This window comes from Arachis duranensis, chromosome 4 (assembly GCF_000817695.3).
Source record: "Arachis duranensis cultivar V14167 chromosome 4, aradu.V14167.gnm2.J7QH, whole genome shotgun sequence".
In the NCBI taxonomy this organism is placed as follows: domain Eukaryota; kingdom Viridiplantae; phylum Streptophyta; class Magnoliopsida; order Fabales; family Fabaceae; genus Arachis; species Arachis duranensis.
In genome coordinates, this window is record NC_029775.3 from 107,904,867 (window position 1) to 107,929,015 (window position 24,149).

Here is a 24,149-nt window from a genome sequence, read left to right on the forward strand (position 1 = left end):
TTGTTGGAGGATCCGTCTACATAGAGTTCCCATGTAGTCGGCTTTTCCTCTTGTTCTCCTGCATATTCTGCAACGAAGTCGGCGAGGCATTGGGCTTTAATTGCTGTCCGAGTTTCATATCTCAGGTCGAACTCGGAGAGTTCTATTGCCCATTGAACCATTCTCCCTGCAACATCCGTCTTTTGGAGGATTTGCTTCATGGGTTGGTTCGTACGGACTCTTATTGTGTGAGCCTGAAAGTAAGGTCGTAGCCTTCGTGAGGCTATCACTAAGGAGTAGGCAAACTTTTCTAGTTTGTGGTACCTTAGTTCAGGGCCTTGTAGGACCTTACTGATGAAGTAGACCGGGTGTTGCCCATCCTCATCTTCTCTTATCAGGGCTGATGAGACAGCCCTGTTTGCCACGGATAAGTATAGGACGAGGTCTTTTCTCGGTATTGGTCGGGTTAAGATAGGAGGTTGGCTTAAGAACTTTTTGAACTCTTGGAACGCCTCCTCGCATTCCGGAGTCCATTCGAATTGGCATCCCTTCCTTAATAAGGAAAATAGCGGAAGGAATTTTAGTGCCGATCCTGCCAAAAACCTGGAGAGGGCTGCAAGTCGGCCATTGAGCTGTTGAACCTCTCTCAAACAAGTCGGGCTTTTCATTTCTAGGATGGCTCTGCATTTGTCGGGATTGGCCTCGATCCCTCTTTGTGTTAGCATGAATCCTAGAAATTTTCCTGCTTCCACCGCGAAGGCGCATTTTGCGGGATTTAGTCTCATCCCATGCAACCTTATAGTGTTGAAGACTTGTGAGAGGTCGGTTAAGAGGTCGACTTCCCTTATAGTGTTGAAGACTTGTGAGAGGTCGGATAAGAGGTCGACTTCTTGCTTGGTTTTTACTAACATGTCGTCGACGTATACTTCCATTAGGCTCCCTAGATGGGGGGAAAACACCTTATTCATCAGCCTTTGATACGTGGCTCCTGCATTCTTTAGTCCGAATGGCATGACCACGTAGCAATAGTTGGCTTTAGGTGTGATGAATGATGTTTTCTCCTGGTCGGGTTCATACATTGGGATTTGGTTATATCCCGAGTAGACGTCCATGAATGATAAGTATTGGTACCCCGAGCTGGAGTCCACCAGGGTATCAATACTCGGTAGGGGATAAGGGTCCTTAGGACATGCCTTATTCAAGTCGATATAGTCGACGCACATTCTCCCTTTGCCATTCTGTTTTTTGACTAGCACTACATTGGCTAGCCACGTTGGGTATTTGACCTCTCTAATAAAGCCGGCTTCCAGGAGCGCCTGTACTTGCTCTTCTACTATTAGGGCTCGTTCCGGACCGAACTTGCGTCTTCTTTGTTGTACAGGTCGGGACCCTGGGTAAACCGAGAGCCTGTGGGACATGAGCTCGGGATCAATCCCGGGCATGTCGGAAGCCTTCCATGCGAAGAGGTCGGAATTAGCACTAAGGAGTTCAGCCAGCCCTTGTTTTTTAGGAGTTCACCCAACCTTTGTTTTAGGGTTTCCCCTAGGTTGGCTCCTATGTAAGTGTTTTTTCCTTCCTCCTCACCGACTTGTATCTCCTCGGTTTTTCCTCCCGGTTGGGGTCGCAGCTCTTCTCTGGTCCTTGTGCCGCCTAGCTCTATGGTGTGGACTTCTTTGCCCTTTCTTCTCAGATTTAGGCTTTCGTTATAGCACTTCCTTGCCAATTTTTGATCTCCCCTCACCGTTGCTATTCCTCCTGGGGTCGGGAATTTCATGCAAAGGTGGGGAGTTGATACCACTGCTCCAAGGCGATTAAGGGTAGTCCTGCCGATCAAGGCATTGTAGGCTGACCCTTCATCAATGACTATGAAGTCTATGCTCAGAGTCCTTGATTTTTCCCCTCTTCCAAAAGTGGTGTGAAGGGGTAAAAATCCCAGTGGTTTTATTGGCATATCCCCTAACCCATATAGGGTGTCGGGGTAAGCTCTCAACTCTTTTTCATCTAACCCTAGCTTGTCGAAGGCGGGCTTGAAAAGGATGTCCGCCGAGCTTCCTTGGTCTACTAGGGTTCTGTGGAGATGGGCATTGGCTAGGATCATAGTTATCACCACGGGATCATCGTGCCCGGGGATTATCCCTTGCCCATCTTCTTTTGTGAACGAGATAGTGGGGAGGTCGGGTGACTCATCTCCGACCTGGTATACTCTTTTGAGATGTCTTTTGCGAGAAGATTTAGTGACTCCTCCTCCCGCAAATCCTCCTGAGATCATGTGGATGTGTCTCTCAGGGGTCTGCGGTGGAGGATCTCTCCTATCCATATCATCCCGCTTTCTTTTTCCATGGGTGTCCGACCTCTCCATGAGATATCTGTCAAGCCGACCTTCTCTAGCCAGCTTTTCTATCACATTCTTAAGGTCGTAGCAGTCGTTAGTGGAGTGACCATATATCTTATGGTACTCGCAATAATCGCCGCGGCTTCCCCCTTTTTTATTTTTAATAGGTCTAGGGGGTGGCAGCCTTTCAGTGTGGCAAATCTCTCTGTATACATCCACTATAGAGGTTTTTAGAGGAGTATAAGAGTGATATTTCCTGGGCCTTTCAAGACCGAGTTCTTCCTTCTTCTTGCCTTCCCTTTCCCTTTCCTTAGATGAGGAAGCGGGTCCGGGTCGCCAACTCAGGTCTCTTAATTTTGCATTCTCTTCCATGTTGATGTACTTCTCGGCCCTCTCTTGTACATCACTTAGAGAAACGGGGTGCCTTTTAGATATGGACTGTGAGAAGGGAACTTCTCTGAGTCCATTGACTAACCCCATTATGACTGCCTCTGTGGGCAGGTCTTGGATCTCCAAACATGCCTTATTGAACCTTTCCATATAGGCTCGTAAAGACTCTCTGACCAGATACATCCGACTTTTGAAGTTGCTTAGATGATGCTTTGGATCCGTGGTTCCGTCATAGAGGTCCATATCAGGGCTTTTAAAGTTCTTCGGAACCTTTGCCCTCATTATGTCCTCGCTGAAAGGATCTTCTCCGCCCGAGAGGTGGTCTTCTTGTTCGTCGTGGGAGTTCTTGAGGGAGGATTCTAGCTGTAAGAGTTTTCTTTCTAACTCTTTTCGCCGTTCCATCTCCTCTTTGAGGTACCTTTCAGTTTCCTTCTGATTTTCCCGCTCTTGCTCCAATTGTTCCAGGCGGCTATGGACTAATCCCATTAATTCAGCTACGTGGGATGGTCCGTCTTTTTCCGATTCACGCCCATCTGAGGAATTTACCTTCGGATTCTTCACTCCGGAGGTACCCTCTCTGTGTTGGTTGTTATCTTCCTGGTGTAGGGCCAGGTCTTCATTGTCATTACCGCTGTCTAGATTCTCTTGTTCAGAATCTGTTTCCACATGTCCTTCTTCGTGGGATCTGTCCGCCATTAATGGATGATCTCGCGGGTCCCCAGCAACGGCGCCAATGTTACGGTGGGTAACCGGAGATTAATAGGATGGATGGCGTTTGGTGGCCCAAGTGTATGAAGGAGGAGGGCTCCGGATGAATCTGCAACTCGGGAGGCTCCGTCCGACTTGTGCTCGCGAGTGAATGGGGGGTGGTATCTGCAAAGACACTCCGATGCCTAAGTTAGCAAGAGTGTGAGCAGGTCTAGAGAGTATTGGACTTAGAGATACCTGAGGGAGTGTCAGTGTATTTATAGAGATGGGCCAATAACCACCGTTGGTGTAGTGCCGTATCGCCAATGACCACCGTTGGAGTAGTGCCGTATCTTTAGGGTGTTAACCGTCCCCATTATCTTGGGGAGGTTAAGATATGGCTTTATGAAGCGGTTAGAGAGATTTTAGGGGCGGTTACTCATTTGAATGAGCACTTATCTGCCAGCTAACCTCACATCCGACTTCTTCAGACCAAGTCGTGGTTGATACCGACTTCTTACGTGGAGGTCGGTACTTAGCTAGGCTTAATCCTTCAGATTAGGCCTTTTAATTGGACCTGGGCCTTTATCATTGGGCCAGGGTATGAACACTTTTACTACTAAAAATTTGTTAAACACGATAAAAAATAAAAAAATAATCTTTTTTCTTTAAAAAAATATCTTTTTTTTTATCAAAATAATAACGTCCAAACAAACACTAAACATTAATATAACAAAAGAAATTAATCACTTAATTTATCTATATACTAAGTAAATTAATCTTTTTAATAAATATACATTAATACTTTTTATAAACAAATTATACATAAATATAATAAAATAAATTAAGTATAGCTATCCATGAGTTTTGTCACATCAAACAAGCCGCACTTAGGGATTGTATGAAAGGGAATACTTCACACCACATGAAAACAAAAGAGTCCGAATTTGAAATTGCATATATTCGTTGCTGGACAATGTAACTAATGTGTGTATTCAGCTAGAAACTTGGTTGTTCTTTGCAGTCGCATATTAGATAAGAGAAAAAAGATTATAGTAATTTTATACTTAAAGTATTTAAAAGTAGCATTGTGATAGAGAATTGATGATGTAATTTGATACTTAAAATAATTAAAAGTAGCATTATGATAAAAAGTTGGTGATGTAATGATAACCATTATTTTTCCCATTACAAAAATAATAAATATTATGATTCAATTAATATAATTTTTATATTTGTTATTTGATTAAGGATTACTTAATAGTACACTTGTCATAAAATAAATTAGTTAAATTCGAACCTAAATATATAATTGAATATCACATAGTTAATAATCATTGTCTGTGCAATTACAATAAAAACTATTTGTATAAATTATTTAATGTTTTTTTATGTATAACAATATCATAGTATTACAATTTTTTTAAAATACACATATATAATAGTTTTTTCACATATAAGTAAAATCCACCAATATGAAATAAAGAAGTTTATTTCAACTATCAAAAATAGAGAATGAAACAATATTTTACTCTAATCAATGAATATATATTCACTACAACATAGTTGATATATATACATTAGATTATAAATATATATTAATTTTTTTATAAATAAACTATATAATAAATACAATAAAATAGATAATGTACACAACCTGGCGTAACCCGGGCTTTATACTAGTATAAGATAATAGGAGAAGAGAATAAATTAGTAGTTCCTTTGGATTTTGCACATCACCATAACTAACAAACGTGAAATTTTCTTCATTCATACACAAAATGAGTTCATGCATTGCAAACCATCAGCGAGGTGAAAACTAGAAGGTAACAGCAGAAGGGACATCATGTAAGGGGTGACCCTTCCTATTTCTTTCCATGATTTTGCGTGCAAGCGATACTTGCTTGCCTACCACGAATATGAATGCCTTCCCCACACCCTTGGCACCTCTCGCCGTTCTTCCGACACGCCTCACATATTCGCTTGGATCCCTCGGGAAGTCGAACAGTATCACGTGCTCCACTCCCCAAAAGTCTATTCCCCTTGATGCTCTGCACTCAACAACCCTCCTTACTTATTTCATTATCAGAATAAACAACTCTAAATGCAAGACTTTGTTTAAAATAGATGAATACCGGTCCGTGCAAACCATAAACTGGGACACTTGTTTTGACGGTGAACGTGCAAACTCCTTCATACTTGCAAGCCTTGATTCTTGTGTCATGGCAGCATGGAAAGGTAGAACTTGTATAACTGCTCCCTTTCTATCTATACGCTTTAATGCATTCTCAACTTTTCTGCATGTTTCAATCTGCAAATTATTTCCAGATAATTATAAACCAAATAAAACAAATAAAAAGAAAAAGATAAGCGCAACAAACATTCAATATTGTATAAATAGGAATTGAAATACTTTGTTGCAAAACACAATAGTTCTTGGAACAGGGCGTTCCTCTGCAAGCTGCAGAAGAGCAGATTTCTTGTTCAGAAATGCTGTATCAGTAGTTTTTTCTTGCCCATCTTCTCCACTGCAATCTACTATGATCTGAACAAATGAGAAAATAATCAGCATGGTCATTTACCGTGAATTTTATGATTCTTTAAAATGGTACAAGATTCAATTATCAATTATGTTTATATTGGAAATCACTTGCATTATAAGTTTATAATATGATTTATAAAGGGCGTTACATGTTACATGGCTTTGACACCAAAATGAACCAGCATTTCTAGAATATAAAGAAACCAATTTTATATTTTTGAAGCTGCAGTGTCATATCCTATATCACAGAACAAAGTAAATAAAGCTGAAGAACAAGTCACAGTCCAGCAATGGTTTCTCATGCTCAACTCATACAGGAATACTGATTCCAGTTTTCTCAACTGGAATGTACCTCTTCAAGGCGTGGGCTTATTCGGTGCATACTAGGTCCCATGATCATTTCACAATCGGGGAAAATTTCAACCAGTTTGCTGTAAACATCTCTTGGTAGAGTTGCAGTCACAAATAAGTATTGTGTAGTTATGGGTGAGGAATTGATCAAGCTTTGAAGAGCCACTTCGAAATCCTCATCACCAAAGAGAATATCTACCTCATCCAAAACAACACTGCAACAAATTATTATAGTTAGGCCAAATTATACAATTGGAAAACAAAATATCATTAATTCTACAAATATTCAGAGTGGAACTAACGGGCATAGAAATCTAGTACGTTATTAGGGACTTCACTAAAAGATATTCTAAGGATGGTGTTTGTTAAGAAGATGATAATGGAAATTTTTAAGGTTTTGAAGTACTCAATGTATTGGAAACAAAAAATTTAAGTGTTGAAATAGAAAAGTTTGTTATCCCAATGGTTATATATCTGCAGTGGCTAACATCTATTCCAGATATCAAACATTGTTCAAGTTTCAACACCAACAGAATGTAAATTCCACATATTGGATGCTTTATGCATGTTGATGGCAGATTAAGCTAACTCCAACCGTGCGTTAATAATTATGGCATTAATAATGGCATCATTGTTAGTTCAACGATAAAACCAACATAGCAGAATATTGACATTACCAACGCTAATTAATAATTCAATCCAAACAAGATCAGCTTTTACCATCTTAGATTTGTTAACTGCAAGAAGCCCTCCTTCATAAGGAACAAAAAACGGCCAGGTGTAGCTATTAATACATCAACACCCTGTTGTAAAGTTTCCAGTTGAGTTCTTTGTCGAAAGCCACCTGTGACAACCATAGATTTAAATGGAACCCCAGATCTAGACAGTGATCGACAATTATCTAAGACCTGCAAGCAATTTTTGACAAACAAAAGTTATACCACTCTCCAAATGATGAAACTGCACATCTTTTTCTAACTTGTGTTTGTGCAGTCAGATGATTGGCATGGCCCTGCATACTCGTAATCCCCGAGTATTACGATTTTAGGGCTTGAATTTCAAATGCTAAAAAGTAAATACTATCATGTGAAATAATGAGACATACTTTGAATCCCAAGTAGAAACTATAATTGGAATTTTTGTAACCTCATATTTTGAAATTACCCAAAAAATAACTAAAAGCTTAAGACAAATCCTTGAATAACCAACATGATTCTAAACAATAATGTTATAAGTGGTCCAATGACTTGAAAGTGAATATTTGTTTTAACGGGGTTCAATAGGAGAAGCAAAACAACCTGGGAAGCTAATTCAGCTGTTGGTGCTAGTATGACAACTCTAGGAGCTTGAGGAGAGGATTTACTGTGTCCTTCTAGTTCTTCTTGCCTAAGACGCTGAATTATTGGTGCAAGATATGCTAAAGTCTTTCCAGAACCACTTTGGTCAGCTATAATACAAGTCTTTCCAGCAATAACAGGTGCAAATGCCATGGCCTACACGAAATCAAATTATAGAGTATAGAAATCAGCCACAGCATAATAACTAAAAAGCAATCACACAGTTTACAATTTATATCATAGTTACATGAATTCACTAATTAGATAATCTAGAATTAATACTCAAAGTGGTCCCTGAACTTGCAGTCGAGCCTCAATGTCGTCCCTGAACTTAAAATTGCCCTAAATTTGTCCCTGAAGTTAACAACGGTCGCCCCTGAAATACTTTCCGATGACAAAATGATAATGTGGTTGGACGGAGGCCACACTAGAAGCCGCGTTGGACTGGTAAAACATCATCGTTTTATTTTTTGCGCCCAAATAGAACATAAACGACATTGTTTAGGGTATTTTGAGGGGTTTTAACATGTTGGAGTTAAAACTCGGGGCAAACAAAGGCTAACCCGTTCTAGTTGTTATGACTGGCAAGAATGTCTAGGTTCCTTAATCCAAATCCAAATTTAGGAGAAGCTAAGCTAGCTGACCTTTTGAGAGAAAAGGAAATAGCTACACCGAAGGATTTGGTTCGTCTGTTCATTGGAGTAAAGCATTTATTGAGCTACATGGATCAGCCCGCTTTCTGTCTCTGATCCCAATGAGTGAGACCAAGATGGCTGACTGGAGTGCCACAATCTCGCTTCCTCGGGGACGGATATTATGAGGGGGTTTTAACATCAAAATACCCTAAAGGATGTCGTTTATGTTATATTTGGGAGCCAAAAATAAAATGGCGACATTTTACCAGTGCAGCATAACTTTTAGCATGGCCTCCACCACGTCATTATTCCGTCACCAAAAGGTATCTCGGGGACGACCGTTGTTAAGTTCAAGAACAAATTTGGGGCAATTTTAATTCAGGAATGACATTGAGGCTCGACTGCAAGTTCATGAACCACTTTGAGTATTAACTCGATAATCTATTGCATAACAATTCATGCGTACCACATACTATTTCATCTGCGTAATTGAACATGTGTGTATTTTTCACATAAAATATTTATATATTGCATAACGCGTACTGAATACCGTTCCCATGCCAGATTTCTATGTAACTATGATTCACATAACACTAATAAATGAAGAGCCACACTCCAACAATGAAAGAAGTACCTGTACATTGGAAGGGCGCGGGAAAGAGAGCTTTTGGAGTGATTGGATGAGGTAGTCAGCGCAGCCTAGTTCCCTGAAGGACTTGACACTGAAGAAGCTGGTGTCGGGAGCGAGCTCCTGAGAATGAAGAGAACGGAAGGATCCTCCAGCATCCCCCCATCCTCCTCTTGAACGAGGGTTTGGCTTTGGCGATGAATCACGTGGTCGACCATCGTCAGTGCTTCTGTTTCTGTGCTGCTTAGAACTGTGGACGAGAGCTTTGACTTTCTGAGTTTTCAGTCTTTCGAAACTCGGGCTTATTGAGGATGAGGACGAATCAATGCTTGTTATGATGCCTGCCATTGTCCAACCATAATAACAAATAACATATATGTTAGCAAAAATGTCATCCCAACCAGTTTGTATGAATGTATGAGAGAGAGAGAGAGAGAGGATGCCTGCCGCTGTCCAACCATAATAACAAATATATGTTAGCGAAAATGTCATCCCAACCACATGTTTGAATGAAGGCATGAGAGAGAGAGAGAGAGAGAGAGAGAGAGAGAGAGAGACCGATGTCTTGTTGCTGAGAGGAGGAGAAGACGGTGGCTGTGGTGGTGATGGAGGGAGTAGTGCGCCAAGGAGAAATCAGTGACGGCCTTTGAGAGAGTGATGGCCAGTCCCACCACCACGGTCTGGAATTGCAATTGGAACTGGGAACCAAGGTTGCAAGAACAGAACCGGTCATTGAAAAACCGGTCAAGTGACTGGTTCAATGGTTCCACCTGGATCAAACCCTGGTTGAATCGATTTAATTAAATATACAATAAAATTATTAAAAATTCAATATACAATTTCAAATATATAAATTCAATTATTTCTAAACTAATAAAATTCAAAATTTTACAATTTCACACCATAACTTATTCATATTTTATCATTAAAAATTCACAAAATAAAATTTTTTAATTAACTTCTAAGTTCTAATCAAGTAAACAGCAACAATACTCATCACATCAGCAACAAAATTTAGAATAAAAAATTTCATCAATAACTTCTAGTAATCAAGTAATCAGCAACAATGGAAAACATAAACTTACACAAAAACTCAAACCATCAGCAACAAATAATTCAGAATCACAAAAAATTTCAACAAAGGCTTTCTAATCAAGTATCAACATCTCAGAATCCAAAAACCAAAAAACTAAGCAAAGAATCCAAACTCAGCATCGAAACTAAATTCAGAATCACATAAGCAACAACCCCAAGTAACAACACAATCTCAACTCATAATCTAGTACACAATCTCAACTCAGAATCTTAGAAATTGAAATTGAGAACTTTATGATTCTTCCATCTTCAACATACAGCTAAGAAAAATTAGCCATCAACAATATTTACTCAGCAAAAAATATTCAACCAAATCATTCAATTCAACCATTATTCCACAAAATCAGCAACTCCGAATCCATAAACCCGGCAACTCAGAATCAGTTTTATTAGCAAAAATACAAAACAGAAAAAAATAAATTGAAGCGGCAGTGCCTACCGGTGGCGAGGGAGGAATTGGAAGTGAAGGCAACGAGGAAGGGAAGTTAGCTCAGAGCCTCGGACAGAGAGCAGACCTTCGCGACAGAAACGACCGAACTCGGACTGAGAGAAAGAGAGAGATCTCGAAGGGATGACGACCAAGCAACCCTTCGCCACCGTGAATGCGAGGCGACGAGCTGGACGTAAGACTTTCGGGCGACGGCGAGGAGAAGAGGAACGATGCGATGGGGGCCGAGATACAGACCTTCCACAAGCGGCAACGGCACCCACGGTCTGTCCTCGTCGGCGGCAACAGCTCCTTCCCAGCGGCGAATAGGGCGTGACTGCGAGGGCGTGACTGCGAAAGAAGAGGTAGTGACTGCGACTGCGAGAGAATTGAGGCTGGTAAGAAAACAGAACAGAGAAGCGTGCGTCGCTGAGGAGTCACGGTTTTGAGGGAGGAGGCAGATAAGAAAGTGTGTAGAGTTTCTGTCTCGGCAACGGGTTGGGCTTCTCATGCATCTAATATATATACTCGGGTTTTCTGTATCGGCAATGGGTATGGGCCGGTTGGGCTACTCATGCTTCTACTAATTTTATATTTCTGTATAAACAGTGATGGAATTGATGAGTATCCAAAATGACAATAACTTTAATATACTTGCTTAATTATATTTTTATGAATATTCATTGCTTAATATATATCCTTTGTTCCTTTCCTCTTTGTAGTTATAAGTGGTAGAGAGAGTATAATCCTTCATTAGTAAGTAAATTTGAAAGTATAATTATATTAATATGGTCTTATGTTGTGTAGATGGCTATGTAACTCCTTCCCATCAACACCTTCCATAACCGAAAAAGACCAATAGCAATAATATCAAAAACAATGAATTAACATTGACTGGGTTTCTCTATATATTCATGTTATAGTTATTAATTCTCAATCAAACATTTCAGTGAACAATGAATTAGAATGAAGGAGCTTTTGATACAGGGCCTAAAGGATGAAACTTGTTGACATAATCCCTCAAACCAGGTATATATAAATCTTTCAGGCCTGATTATTACCATGGTGAAATTTCAGTGAAAGAAAAAGTCTAAGAGGCCATTGCAGATTATGTAACTAAAGTATTTACCAAGGTAAATTGCAAATCCAGCATTTATCATCATAGTATAGCCACGTTTCCCACCATAACATCAAAACATCAAGCCTTGAACCCAAAATAACTCACAGAAGTGTCTAGTACAGAACAATACAAGAAACCGAGACATCACTTGCTGTTTCGGAGTGAATGAAGATTGTTAATTAATTAATTAATTAATCCAGAAAGCCAGGCTAGTCCACCAACCAGAGAGTCAATTCCCCTTCTAAGCACATAAATACTTATTAAAATATGAACCCAAAAAAGACTAATCCCAATAACAGACATTGACAAGAACAAAGAAACAAAATAAAGAGATTGAACCAAAGGGAAAAAAAAAGTGATTAAAATCATGTCCCGTTTGAAGACATTCCAATTAGTAATGGAATGAGCAAGGCTAAAGCATGCTAACATGTACCAGGAGAAAAGGGAGGCGGGGCCTTTCTAGAATGGAGGAAGTGGGGATAGTCAGAGAATGAATGAAAAGAGACGGAAGAGTCACTGATCAAGAACTGGTTTTTTCTTTCCAGATGAACAATAGATTTATTTTTTTGATTTTTTCTTTTCTAGATTTTTGTTTTGTTTTGTCTTGGAGAACAAATTTAAATTTGTTTTTTAAATTATTTGAAATTTGATAAATTTAATAGGTTTATTTTTGTCAAACACATAAATAAAGAAATTTAAGTCTTTTTAATTAAATTGTAGAGATATTTTAATAAAAATAATGAAATAATATATTAAAAATAAATAAATACTTACGTGAATAATATAATTCATGTGTTATGTTTTAATTTATCCACATTTTTATTATATCAGTACATATAAATTTATTATCATAAGAGTGCTAGGGGAACAATAAAAATTTTGAACAACATAAACAACCACCAATCAAATGAAAATACACTACACTTTAATTTAATGCTATTAATCAAATTTACTCTTTTAACCCTATTAATTCACATTGTTTACACATTGTTCAAAAATCTTATTGGTTACCTATACTTTTCCTAAAATAAATACCAAAAATATTTGTCATCGCAAAAATTTTGTAGTCATTAATTAGAGTGTTATGTAATAGTCCAATTTCTCTAATTAAACGGTTACACATTTAAAATTAACATCCCAATAATCCACATTTTAAAAAAATACTATTACATATTAAAAATAAAAAGTTCGTATGTCCATCCATCCAACAATTTCAATATTCACACAAATTTATACATTAACTTGAAATCTCTCATATAGTATCTAATGTCTAAACATATGATTTTCAAAATCTTCCAATTTAAATTTCCAGTGACCAAATTAATTTAGAGGAATACAATAGATTTCGAACCACATCCAATATCAACCATGAAAAATTCTTGCATGTTCCTAAGTAAATCATTGCATTCTCCACGGATTACATGGTCATGAATGAGGGGCCTACCATTTTTCTTGGAGCTATTATTAAGAAGTTGCAATGCTATATAAACTCAATAGTGTTTCCATCTCCAATATCAATCACTCTTTCTTGCTCTCTCTGCCATTGTTCTTGTGAATTTGGTGTTATTTCATCCAAATTTTTTCCAAGAGCAATGGCAGAGCAACAAGTGAAGGTGGAAGCCGAATCAGCTCTGGTTTCGGCTCCGGCTTTGCCTCCGGTTGTTGCTGAAGTGCCATTGAACAATGCCACAGCTTCTGATGATTCTAAAGCTCTTGTTGTTGTGCCTCAGCCTCAAAGTGAGTTTGCCATATGATTCATGATATACCTTCATGAAGACTTTTCCTAACTAAAAAAATAGACATGAATTTTCAATTTTTCGTTCCCTATTGTGAAAGGATTCTTGGTGTAAAAGCATCATCCTAACTAAATATTATCTAATACACTTTAATCCTTATAAAGAATCAAGTTTTGGAATTTAATTATTTCATTTGCTTAGATATATTTATGTTTGAGCATAATATAAATTTGTTGATTTGATTTAATCTTTTTATATTTTAGTTGTGCTTCTTTGATATCTATACTTTTGTAATTTCCTTTCATATCAGTTTGTTTACCATGATTTCTTTTTTCTTTCAGCCCCTCCTAAAAAGCTTGAGTCAAGGGGATCCCTTGATAGGGGTAAGTGTTAATGTTTTTATTATTTTGACAACTAAAAGTAATTTGAAACTAACAACATATGGAAGAGTTATCTAATTTGTCTTTAGATGTTAAATATTAACAAATTTAAAATGGCAATTTGGATAATTTATCTCCAGTTGTTATTTATTAAACTAGTTTTAGTTTTTGAAATAGCAATTTTTTTAAAATAAACAAAATTAATGGCTATCCGAATATTAAATATTCTTGATAAAATTGTGCATTTGTGCACACATTTAGATATAAACAAAAGGATTTAATTGAATAATAACATATTTTTTATTTTTATTTTTTGTATTGGATTCATAAGTACTTGAAAAAAATTAATTGGTTATTTTGACTTTTACAGATGTAGCTTTGGCAGAAGTGACAAAGGAGAAAAAATTGGCTTATGTGAAGGCATGGGAAGAAAGTGAAAAAACCAAAATTGGCAACAAGTTAGTGAAAAATAAATAAAAAAATAATATAAAAAAAGATATTACGAATTTTTTGCAAATTTTCTTTTATGCTCCAAATTCTTGAAGCTAAATTTTAAAGACATTATTATTGGATCTTGTTAACAGGGCTGAGAAGCATCATGCCGCCGTTGTTGCTTGGGAAGACAAAAAGAAGGCAGCCCTTTTTCTTGAGCTCAAAAAATTTGAGGTTAGAATTAAATTGTTTTTCGGCTCTTTTTTCGTTGCTAGAAAATGAATCATTATATTTGGATAGAAATAAACCAATTTAGTTAGTCGAGTGGTCAGTTTGCTCGTCTACTTAAGTAAGTGTGAGAGATTCAAATCCCGCCCTATACATGCAACAATCCAGCTCGCATAAAATTCAAAGAATAAAAGGCATTCTTTATCACTACTAAGACTATTTTACTTGAATAAATTTAAAAAAATACTTAATTATACAATTTTTCTAAATTGATTTTGATTAAAGAAACCACTATTTATATTTATGAAAGAAATATTTGAGAAAAGGTAAGGAAATGGTGATGTTTATGTTTTCTTGCGTGATAAGAAACTGAAGTATGGTGCATCATGAGGCATATAATACTATGTATTCTCTATTCATTATGATGCATGTAATAAAAAAATGTCTCTATTCATTATGATGCATGTAATAAAAAAATTTCTTGGAGCATCATGATGTTAGAAATTAGGTTAAAAAAAGTGAGATTAAAAGTTTTAGACACATTTCTAAACACTACTTTCTTGTTCATAAAGGAAAAGCTTGAGAAAAAGAAAGCCGCCTATGCGGAAAAGATGAAGAACAAGGCAGCCATGGTTCACCAAGAAGCAGAGGAGAAGAGGGCAGTGATTGAAGCCAAGCGCGGCGAAAATGTCCTTAAGATTGAGGACATGGCCGCGAAGCACCGCGCGACCGGAACCACCCCAAAGAAACCTACCATGGGGTGCTTCTAAATTATTTAGCTATCTTTTAGTTTAATTTTCTGACTTTGATGTCAAGAAAGTTAATAGTAATTTGTATTAGAAAATTTTGTCTAGGTCGTTCTCTGTGTGGAAGAGAATGCACTAGGAAAAAGATAAATCACCAAGTTTTGTAGAACATTCAAAAATATGAAATGTTCTTTGATGATTTATTACTATAAGAATAATCTAATTTTTTATCAAGTAATTGTTTGTGTTTCTATTTTTTCTAAGTTCTCTTTGTTGCTATTGCATCCCCATTAAACTACTCAGATTTTAATGGAAAGTGAACAGAGAATGTAGCTCTAAAAAAAACTTAGAAAATGGGTGAAATTTTCATGAATTTGAAAATTTCAATAAGTTATACCAACTTGAACTATGTATAAAACTTACAGGCTAAATTGTATGCATAAGTTTCATATTCTTTTTCTTAATTTGCATGTTAAGCACACCAACTAAATGTCTTGTCTAATTAGACATTTTTTGTCTTACCAATTATAATAAAACTTTAACATAATTTTTTGTCTTATGTGTGTAAATATGTAGTGTGAGTGAGTATTATAATATGAAAAAAAATACTATGAAGATTTGGGAAGCAATATTTATATTCATTTCTACAAAATTGTATGTGATTAAAGAGAACAATCTTATAAGCATATCCAAAGAGAACAATGCTTGAATTTAAGATCAAATTTCTCACATAATTCCTCAATATCTTAGAAAATAAATACCAGTGTGTTACAAAATACCAAACCAAAACCTACATTAATATTACACAATATCATACATAACATAACATAACTACTAAATGTTGCAATCAAAAGAGTTCCCCTCTAAGAAGCTCATGTCATTGTTTATGGGGAAATCTAACAATAGCTGCAATGCAGTGTCAGATGAATCTTCCAATTCATTAGAGCATGAAGAATCAGAACCATGAAGAACCATACCTTCTTCTTCAGCACATAACACTAACTCCTCCTTCACATGATTCCCTCCTATTCCATTGTTTGAGGTACCTAACTGGTTTAAGGCCAATTCTGCAGTCACATTATAAATTGATTCACATTTGTTAGAAATTAGTACTTTTGCCTTCGCCGAGCGAAGAAGGATTATTCTTGTTAAATTTTGATGATTCTGTTGAGAGCCTTGCCTCTGCTTCAAGCCTTGCACTCTCCCACTGAGCCATATGGCGCGTGGAAATCGACGAGGAGTGTGCCTTGTCGAGGGGGTAATGTGGCGAGGCAACCGGCTCGTGTGTTTTCGGATCGATTCCCATGTTCTTGAGCCGCTTCTTCAAGTGTGTGTTCCATAAATTCTTTATCTCATTATCTGTTCTTCCTGGTAACTGAGAAGCAATAGCAGCCCACCTGAAAAAAATTGGGCAAGTTTGTTGAAAATTTCTTGTTACTAACAAATTTTAAACTTTTAATACATTGTTATTAGTTTAAGGTTCACCAATCAAGACTTTGCCATAATGTATTATGCAGTATAATTAATTTGAATGCTCTGTGTAAAGCGTTTTACAACACAATTACATTTGTTCTTTTTTGGATGACCATTTACAAATATAAAAGCTAGTTATTTTTACTGATGTAGCAGTATTTAATTAAATTCATGCGTAAAACTACTACTTTATAAGGACAGTGTATCAAAATTAAATTCCTTAAAAGTTTGTGGACTCTTTTCTTTATGAAAGGTATTAAGTAAGGTTTACACAATTACACTTCTAAAATTTCACATTTTTTTTTGAAAGTTCGGTGCTCTTTTTTATTCTGTCTTAAGTCTTAACAAATTGCTTAAATAATGTCACTCTTCATATTACCTGGTCAATTATTGGGATAAATTTTCTTTACAATTTTACTAACAATGAAATAGTATTGAAGTTAAGAAATTTTTTCGGGGAAAAAGGTTAATAATAAGCACAAATGAAATACGGGTGATAATATTGTCACTTTTATTTTTTCATAATATCACTCTATACATGATTTTTTTTTTCATTATATGTTTGTATAAATTTGTACAAAAAAAAGTAATATCAAAATAGAAGTAATAATATCAATTCCTATAAAATACTTATAAATTTATATTAATGTTTTATCCAAATATATAAATATAACCACCACAAATAAAAAAAAAGTTTATTAATTACTTAATTACCTGTTTCCTAGGATGCCATGAAGTTGTATAACAAGTTTTTCTTCCTCAGAAGTAAAGGGACCCCTTTTAATGTCAGGTCTAAGATAATTTGTCCACCTAAGTCTGCAACTTTTACCACAACGAAGGAGTCCTGAAATCCATGGAAACAAAAACAAGAAGCTCATGTGTATCAAATTTGATTAAAAGAAAAAAGAATATAGTAATAAATAATCAAGTGTCTTTTTTTTTTTCCTTCTTCTTTCAACATAGTTAGAAGCAAAGAAAAAATGTTTTGAAGAAAGTAGGTTAAAAAGCTGAAGTTTTGGTAAGGATATACAAACATTAAAGATTAAAAATGGTAATGCAAACATGATCCATATCAAGCTCCAAGTACAGCCCTAAATGTGAGTTTGTCTTATACTTCACATTTCAAAAAATCTTTCTTCGGTTTATAGTGCGTATACACCAAAAATTAATTACTAAATCAGTCATCTATATAAATTTATTAAAAATATAAAATACATATTAAAAATAAGTTAAACAGATTATTTATATATAAATACATTATAAATTAATAATTAATTTGGGAACTAATTTTCAGTACATTTTTGTCTTCCCTTTTATATTCAATCATGCCTTTTAACTTTTTAAGAACATGAAAAAGGAGTAATAAGCTTCAACTTGTTTTCTATTGGTTAAGCTAGTACTTGATCTGTTACTGTGGCAGAGTTACTTCATAAAAAAAAAAAATGGAACTTTCTCATTCCCTTTAATTCGTTGTGGTCAATACAAATCTAAGGTTAAATTTTAGATTCTGTCACTACGAAAAATATATATAAAATGGAGAAAAAAGAATAGAGGAAGACAGAGATAAAAATATACAAAATTATCTTTATAACTAAATGAAATTTTATATTTATTATCTTTATATTTGTGTTTGAAAAACAAAACATGCCACAAAATCACAACATAGTTGACAGAATAGATAAAACATCCAAAAAGACCAGGGCAAATATTTGTAAAAAACAAGCATTATTAAACTAACCCCATTTCAAAGTGAAGTTAAAAGATAAATGCACCATGTTTATTATTAAAAAAAAAAGGGTCATTCAAGATACATCATATACATTCTCAAAATCATTGATAAACATGTTTAAAAATACAGTTTTACCCTTTTGAAAAAACTACTAATAAAATCAAAGTTTATAGTAACTAACAATGAGAGCCAGAACAGAATATGCAGAGCAAATAAATAAATTGAAGGATGATAGAAAATGTATATAAAGTTAAGTAAACCTGTGATCTTAGGAAGAGAACGCCAGCTACCATGGCCACCATTGTTTTTGATATAGTTAGAAAGGATTTCATCTTCTTCAGCAGTCCATGGACCTTTCTTCAAACCCTTCTTCTCACAGCAAGGCTTCCTTCCCATTCTTTAATTACACTTTTGTGTATTAATCACCTTTACAGAATTGAATTGAATTCATGCTGAAAAGAGAGAGAGAGAGGGGAGTTGAAGGGTCTAAGGAAGTAGAGCATAAATAGGGGAAGGACTAGTTTGGATGTTGAAAAAGTGAGTGTGAAGTGTGATATCTTTTTCTGAGGGGATTTGAGGTGACATTATTATTGAATATATGGACTTGTGTGTAAGGACTATCAGAAACTCTCAACCTGGCTCCATAGCAATAAATATAGGAATCAACCATGCTAGTAAATTTCAAACATATATAGAAAATTACAAATCAAATTTTCTAACTCACTTCAAATATTATTTTGGCTGGTGACAGATTTTGTTGATGTGTATAAAATTTTAGATTAAAAATTTACAGTTGATATTTTTTAAGAATTTAATTTTAATATACTGTCAGTATAAAATAATTTTATATGTGTATTATAAAAAATAATTATTATTTTTATTAATTTCGTATAAAATATTTTATACTGTCAATATATTAAAATTAAATTCATCTTTTAAATGGATGAAAAAATGATGTTTTATAGAAAAGTAAGTCAAAATAGTTAATATAGTGAGAATCTTTTATAGAGAAAAACAATTTTGTTGGAACGAACAAACTTCTTAATTTTGTTATTGTTGACTCGTGTTTTTCGTTTTTTACGTAAAAGAATTTTTTGGCCCAACAAATTGCATGTTTTCGTATATATGTCAGTTACACAAGCAGAACCATTTTAAAGCATATACACTTATTAGTTTTTTCATGTTAAATTTTTTAGTCAAAAGTTTATTGACAATTTATATTTGCCAATAACACTATTAAAAAGAAAAAAAAAATTGGTGGCAGCTACTTAGATGTGGATGTAAAATTTTATTTGCAAATAACACTATTAAAAAAAATTGGATGAATCAATTTTGTATCATATGGCGAGTTAACTCATATTCTTGTTGTTCCCAATTATAAGTCTCTAACTGCCGAGTTGTACTCAACACTTGTTATATAGGATGAAATAAGATTTGAAGTAAAAGAATTATTATATATGCTCATAAATATTCTAGTATATTATAATTTATTTATTCATAAAGCGACAAATATATCAACATTTATTACAATAGTATACTCTATTATTGATATACACTTTAGAATTTATGAAATACTTATATGGATTGTATTTTATTTATTTATAGAGTTACATACAGATTTTTGTTATGATATATATTATATAATTTTATTTAACGAATTACTTTATAAATAGATGAAAAAAATTATCTATTTTTTTTTATGGTTTCTCACGGTATCCTCTAATCTAACAGGTTAAAAACTAATCCGTCACAATACTGAGCTCTATTTAAGGGTTTGTCAATCGCCAATGGGTTGCTGTATGTGAGATTCGAATCCCTACGCTTACTTAAGCAGACTAATAAACTAACTACTAGACAAATTTAATTTGGTTAAAAATTATCTATTTAAGTGATTTATGAGTATGCGATAAATTTTTTTATTAGTTTATGAAAAAAAATCCATCTAAATACTTCTCAAGCATACCATAATTTCCCATTTCAGAAAAACAAAACTAAATCCGATGAAAACGACAACTAAAGTATTAGAAACTAAAGTATTAGAAAAATAAAATAAATTAATATTTTTCTATAATATTTTTAAAATAGAAGAGTGCTAGAGAGTCAGTAACTTTTGTGATTTGTAGTCATTAAGTAGTCATTAATGATAATTTTAATTATGTGAGATTGGTGTGAGATTTTATTTAATGACTTATTTTTTTATTGGTTATATACTGTCCAGAATTTAATAAAATTACTGGCGTAAACTTTTCCCATTTAAAATATGTTCTTAAAATATATGATTGCAAGACTCTTATCTTCAACATAGAAAAATAAATCATATTTTCAACTATTCAATTCATAGTTAAAGTTTGGACAAAAATTATATTTTGGAACATGCACTAAAGTGTTAGCAAATATTTATAAAACTATAATGTTTCTATAAAATAAAAATTATACGATAAATTAATTATATTTAGAATATATGCTAAGGTTATGGTTAGTAGAAATTGTTAAATTTTTTACTTTAAAAAATAAATAACAAATACATTAAAAAAAATTATATTAGCTAAATTCTTAAAATAAAATATGTATAAAAAATGATTTAATATGTGTATTAAATGAGCATAGAATTTATTACAAGCAATAATTTGCAGACGATACCGCAAGCAATTGTGATTTTAATGAAAGGAGATAAAGATGAAGATATGTATTGCAGGATAGGAGCAAGCAATAAATGTGAGTGCTGTTAACATTGAGAAGTTGCATCATGATTGTCATTGAGAGAAGTTGCACAAACAATGAATGAAAAAGCAATTAAGCTTTTAATGTTGCAATGCAAATTTTGGTTTTTCAGTTTGCACAGAAGAGGGATGAGAGAGAGAATGCAGATGATGATGGTGACAGCATTAATGGCTTAGAGAAGTGAGAAGAAAATGAATGCATTAATGGCGGATTCTCTATCAGAAAAGTCAGTGTTGGGATTAAACATCCAACACACTCACACAGTTACAGGAGAAGGACATCAGCATTTAATGTAACGTGCATTTATTTTCATGCAGGTACGGACACACTAGCTTTTTTGGATTATTACATCTTACAGTAATGCTTATTTTAAAATTTTTTATTTTTAATATTGGAGTAGATTGTTAGAGTGTTATTCTTAATTGTAAACTGTTTAATTAGAAAAGTAGAAATCAGACTATCCGATTTATTAGAGGTATAGAAATTAAATTGTTCGATTTTTAGAAGTATATAAATTGGACTATCTGATTTATAAATGTATAAAAATCGGACCTTCTAATTATGTACTTTCCACAATTTTAAAAAACACAAAAAATTATAATGTTAAAATATATCACTACTTTTATTTCCATAACAAAAAAATCAACCCTTATTTTAAACCAATTTTTATTGATTGAGTATTTAATTTATTAAATATTCATTTGATTAAAAAGACATATAAAAAATAAGTCATTAAATTAATTATTATNATTTTTAATATACACAAAGCATTGTTCTTATTTTATATACTTTACTAACATTTTTATTAAAAAACTTGATTCATTTATATATTTAGATGAATTGAGAAGTTGGTTATAAAATTTCTTTCGTACATATGGTATAAAAAACGAAAATTCATATTTTTATAAAATATATTCCAAATTTTTATCACATGTACAAATCTTTTCTAATATCTTAAAAATAAAAAATATTATTTATATATTAAATTAATTATTATATATTTGTATATAAATATATATAATTTAATTTATTTTTAATGTGTAATTTATATTTTAATATATATTTTATATTAATAATTAATTTTGATAAATAATTTTAATAGATATCTAACAATTATTTTAAAATAACTCTAACAGAAATGGGTTTTGTTAGAATGATTTTGGGATATAATTTTGAAATTTTTTTTAATATTTTTAGAATATCAGTATTTTAATCATTTTAATTAATACATATTATATATATTTTTATAATGAAGATCAACAACTAAAACTACCTAAAATTCTTCGTATGATTTTCTTGGTAGAAATTTCAATTCAAAACAGGATCCTATGTCTATGATATTAACCAATGAAGGGTCTTAGAATAAACCCTATGGCATCACATTATTACAGATTCACATAATGTGAGGAGAACTACATAAGACATTAGTCGGATATTTTCCTTAATTTTTTAATTAGGTTTTATTTAGTTTACATCTTTGACACTATGAAAATTTAATTACAAATAATTAATTTATAAAAAATAAATTAAAAATTAAGTAAAACTATAAAAAAGTTTTAAAAATAATTAAACCTGAAACATTTTGCATGTGTTACAATTTCCAAACAAAATAGTCCTTTTAACAAGTGTCTAATAAGACATTTATTTTTCATTTTCAATCAGGAACTCCCCAAGAGCAAACGCATTTTATTTTACTTCTAAAACTTTTTAATATTCATAACTCAGTCTTTTTAATCTTGTACAACTAATTAAAGAATAGCCACTCGGCCACTGTTGAGTGTTGACTAGGTAATTGGATGGAGAAGGAAATTCTAACTGATGGTCAAATATAAACCAACACACAACAAAAAGGTGGCCAATAATAAATGCAGTCAAACACTTCTTCAACGGCAAATTGAAGTCATGCCGTTTTCAAAGTTTATCTTTACTACACAAAATCTCATCTGCAGTGTCTTTGTTACAATTTTTTATTTTCTTATTTATAGAAAATGTAAGATTTTTTATTTTTTAAAAATATTAATGTATAATTAGTTTGTTTATAAAAAAACTCACGTATGTATTCTTAAATAATACCTACTAGCAAAAATTCTTGAAATTAACTGAACTGTTAAAAAAATAATTATTATTTATAAAAATATTTTCATATAAATACATTAATTAAAATTTATTAAATAATCTAACATATTTAATTAAATAAATTAATATATTATGTATAGATAAGACATTTTAGTGATTATCTTTACAAAATAAATTTATATAAATAACTTACACTTTTTTTTTTACCAAAAGATAGGAAGGCTCGAACACACAACTTCTTAGATGAGTACGAGAAGACCGTCATTTTTACATCTTTATCTTTAGTTCAATCATACTTAAGTATAAATAAAAAATTAATTATTCATACAAAAATACAAATTAAAATATAAAATACACATTAAAAATTAGATAAATAATATATTTATATACAAATATATATCATAATTAATTTAAAAACCATTCTTTTATATTCAACTAACATTTTCGTTTCTAATTTTCTCAGCCAGATTCTGTCAAAGGTAGAACTTAAGGTTAAATGTTGAACCATCAAGTTCAGTTCGGTTCGGGGCATTGGTTATGTGATTTTATCTGGGCCTTGTTTGGCACCAGGTACTGACCCAAAAAAAAAATCTTTTGTCCTCTCCCTTTGTGTTGGTTGACTTGGTTCAATAAATCATGCCATATAAATAAGAAAAATAAACACACGCTTATCCTTTGTGCTAATGTTTGTAACATCAGATTCATTAGTTAAAAACATGAGCATCCATCTTCGTTGCTAAACTTCACATTGTTTGTACTAAGACTAATTCATTATACAAACAATTACAAGTTTACAACATTCCGATATGATCGTTTTCTATTGCATGTCACGTGAAACTAATAACCATTTTATAACCCATGAAATTGAATTTTGCAACTTCACAATTTCCACAAGGAGATGCAAAATGTGCACCTTATCTTGTGCAATACTAATTGTGAAGTAAACCACATTGAAAAATTAAAATAGCATAACCTTGGATACAAAATGCTGCTACAACTTTGCATTCATCACCATGAATGCAATCAAAACAAACCAGGATCACCATGAAACAAACAATGTTTCAATGTAACATACTATGTTGAAATATCAACCACCACTAAGAAC

At 33.4% G+C, this 24,149-nt stretch overlaps 4 protein-coding genes across 5 annotated transcripts in view; 1 reads left to right on the plus strand and 3 right to left on the minus strand.

Moving 5' to 3' along the window:
- Positions 1 to 4,897: 4,897 nt before the first annotated feature.
- On the minus strand, positions 4,898 to 10,924 carry LOC107485675 (DEAD-box ATP-dependent RNA helicase 50). Of its 2 annotated transcripts, none has more exons than XM_021140891.2 (9): positions 10,812 to 10,924; positions 9,440 to 9,663; positions 8,888 to 9,222; positions 7,580 to 7,774; positions 7,002 to 7,189; positions 6,283 to 6,496; positions 5,802 to 5,933; positions 5,524 to 5,699; positions 4,898 to 5,439 (listed from the first exon to the last, which is right to left on the minus strand). In XM_021140891.2, exons 2-9 carry the CDS (start codon positions 9,612 to 9,614, stop codon positions 5,208 to 5,210), a joined length of 1,647 nt encoding a protein of 548 aa, XP_020996550.1. In that variant the 5' UTR covers positions 9,615 to 9,663; positions 10,812 to 10,924; the 3' UTR covers positions 4,898 to 5,207. The 2 variants fall into 2 exon arrangements, with proteins under 2 accessions (XP_020996550.1, XP_052116806.1); XM_052260846.1 differs by having other exon boundaries at positions 10,416 to 10,903.
- Positions 10,925 to 13,115: 2,191 nt separating this feature from the next.
- LOC107485646 (remorin-like) lies at positions 13,116 to 15,069 on the plus strand. The gene is made up of 5 exons (XM_016106182.3): positions 13,116 to 13,260; positions 13,601 to 13,642; positions 14,010 to 14,097; positions 14,224 to 14,305; positions 14,872 to 15,069. Exons 1-5 carry the CDS (start codon positions 13,116 to 13,118, stop codon positions 15,067 to 15,069), a joined length of 555 nt encoding a protein of 184 aa, XP_015961668.1.
- A 602-nt stretch (positions 15,070 to 15,671) lies between these two features.
- On the minus strand, positions 15,672 to 18,949 carry LOC107485659 (transcription factor MYB17-like). The gene is given in 4 exon segments (XM_052261039.1): positions 15,672 to 16,180; positions 16,182 to 16,442; positions 17,233 to 17,362; positions 18,508 to 18,949. Coding segments are annotated over 4 exon segments (828 nt in total). The 5' UTR covers positions 18,644 to 18,949; the 3' UTR covers positions 15,672 to 15,879.
- Positions 18,950 to 23,994: 5,045 nt separating this feature from the next.
- The window catches only part of LOC107485674 (DEAD-box ATP-dependent RNA helicase 8), a gene marked incomplete in the record, with an annotated part of 5,510 nt that continues 5,355 nt past the window's right edge, over positions 23,995 to 24,149 (minus strand). The window contains 1 exon segment of the mRNA XM_016106203.3: positions 23,995 to 24,149.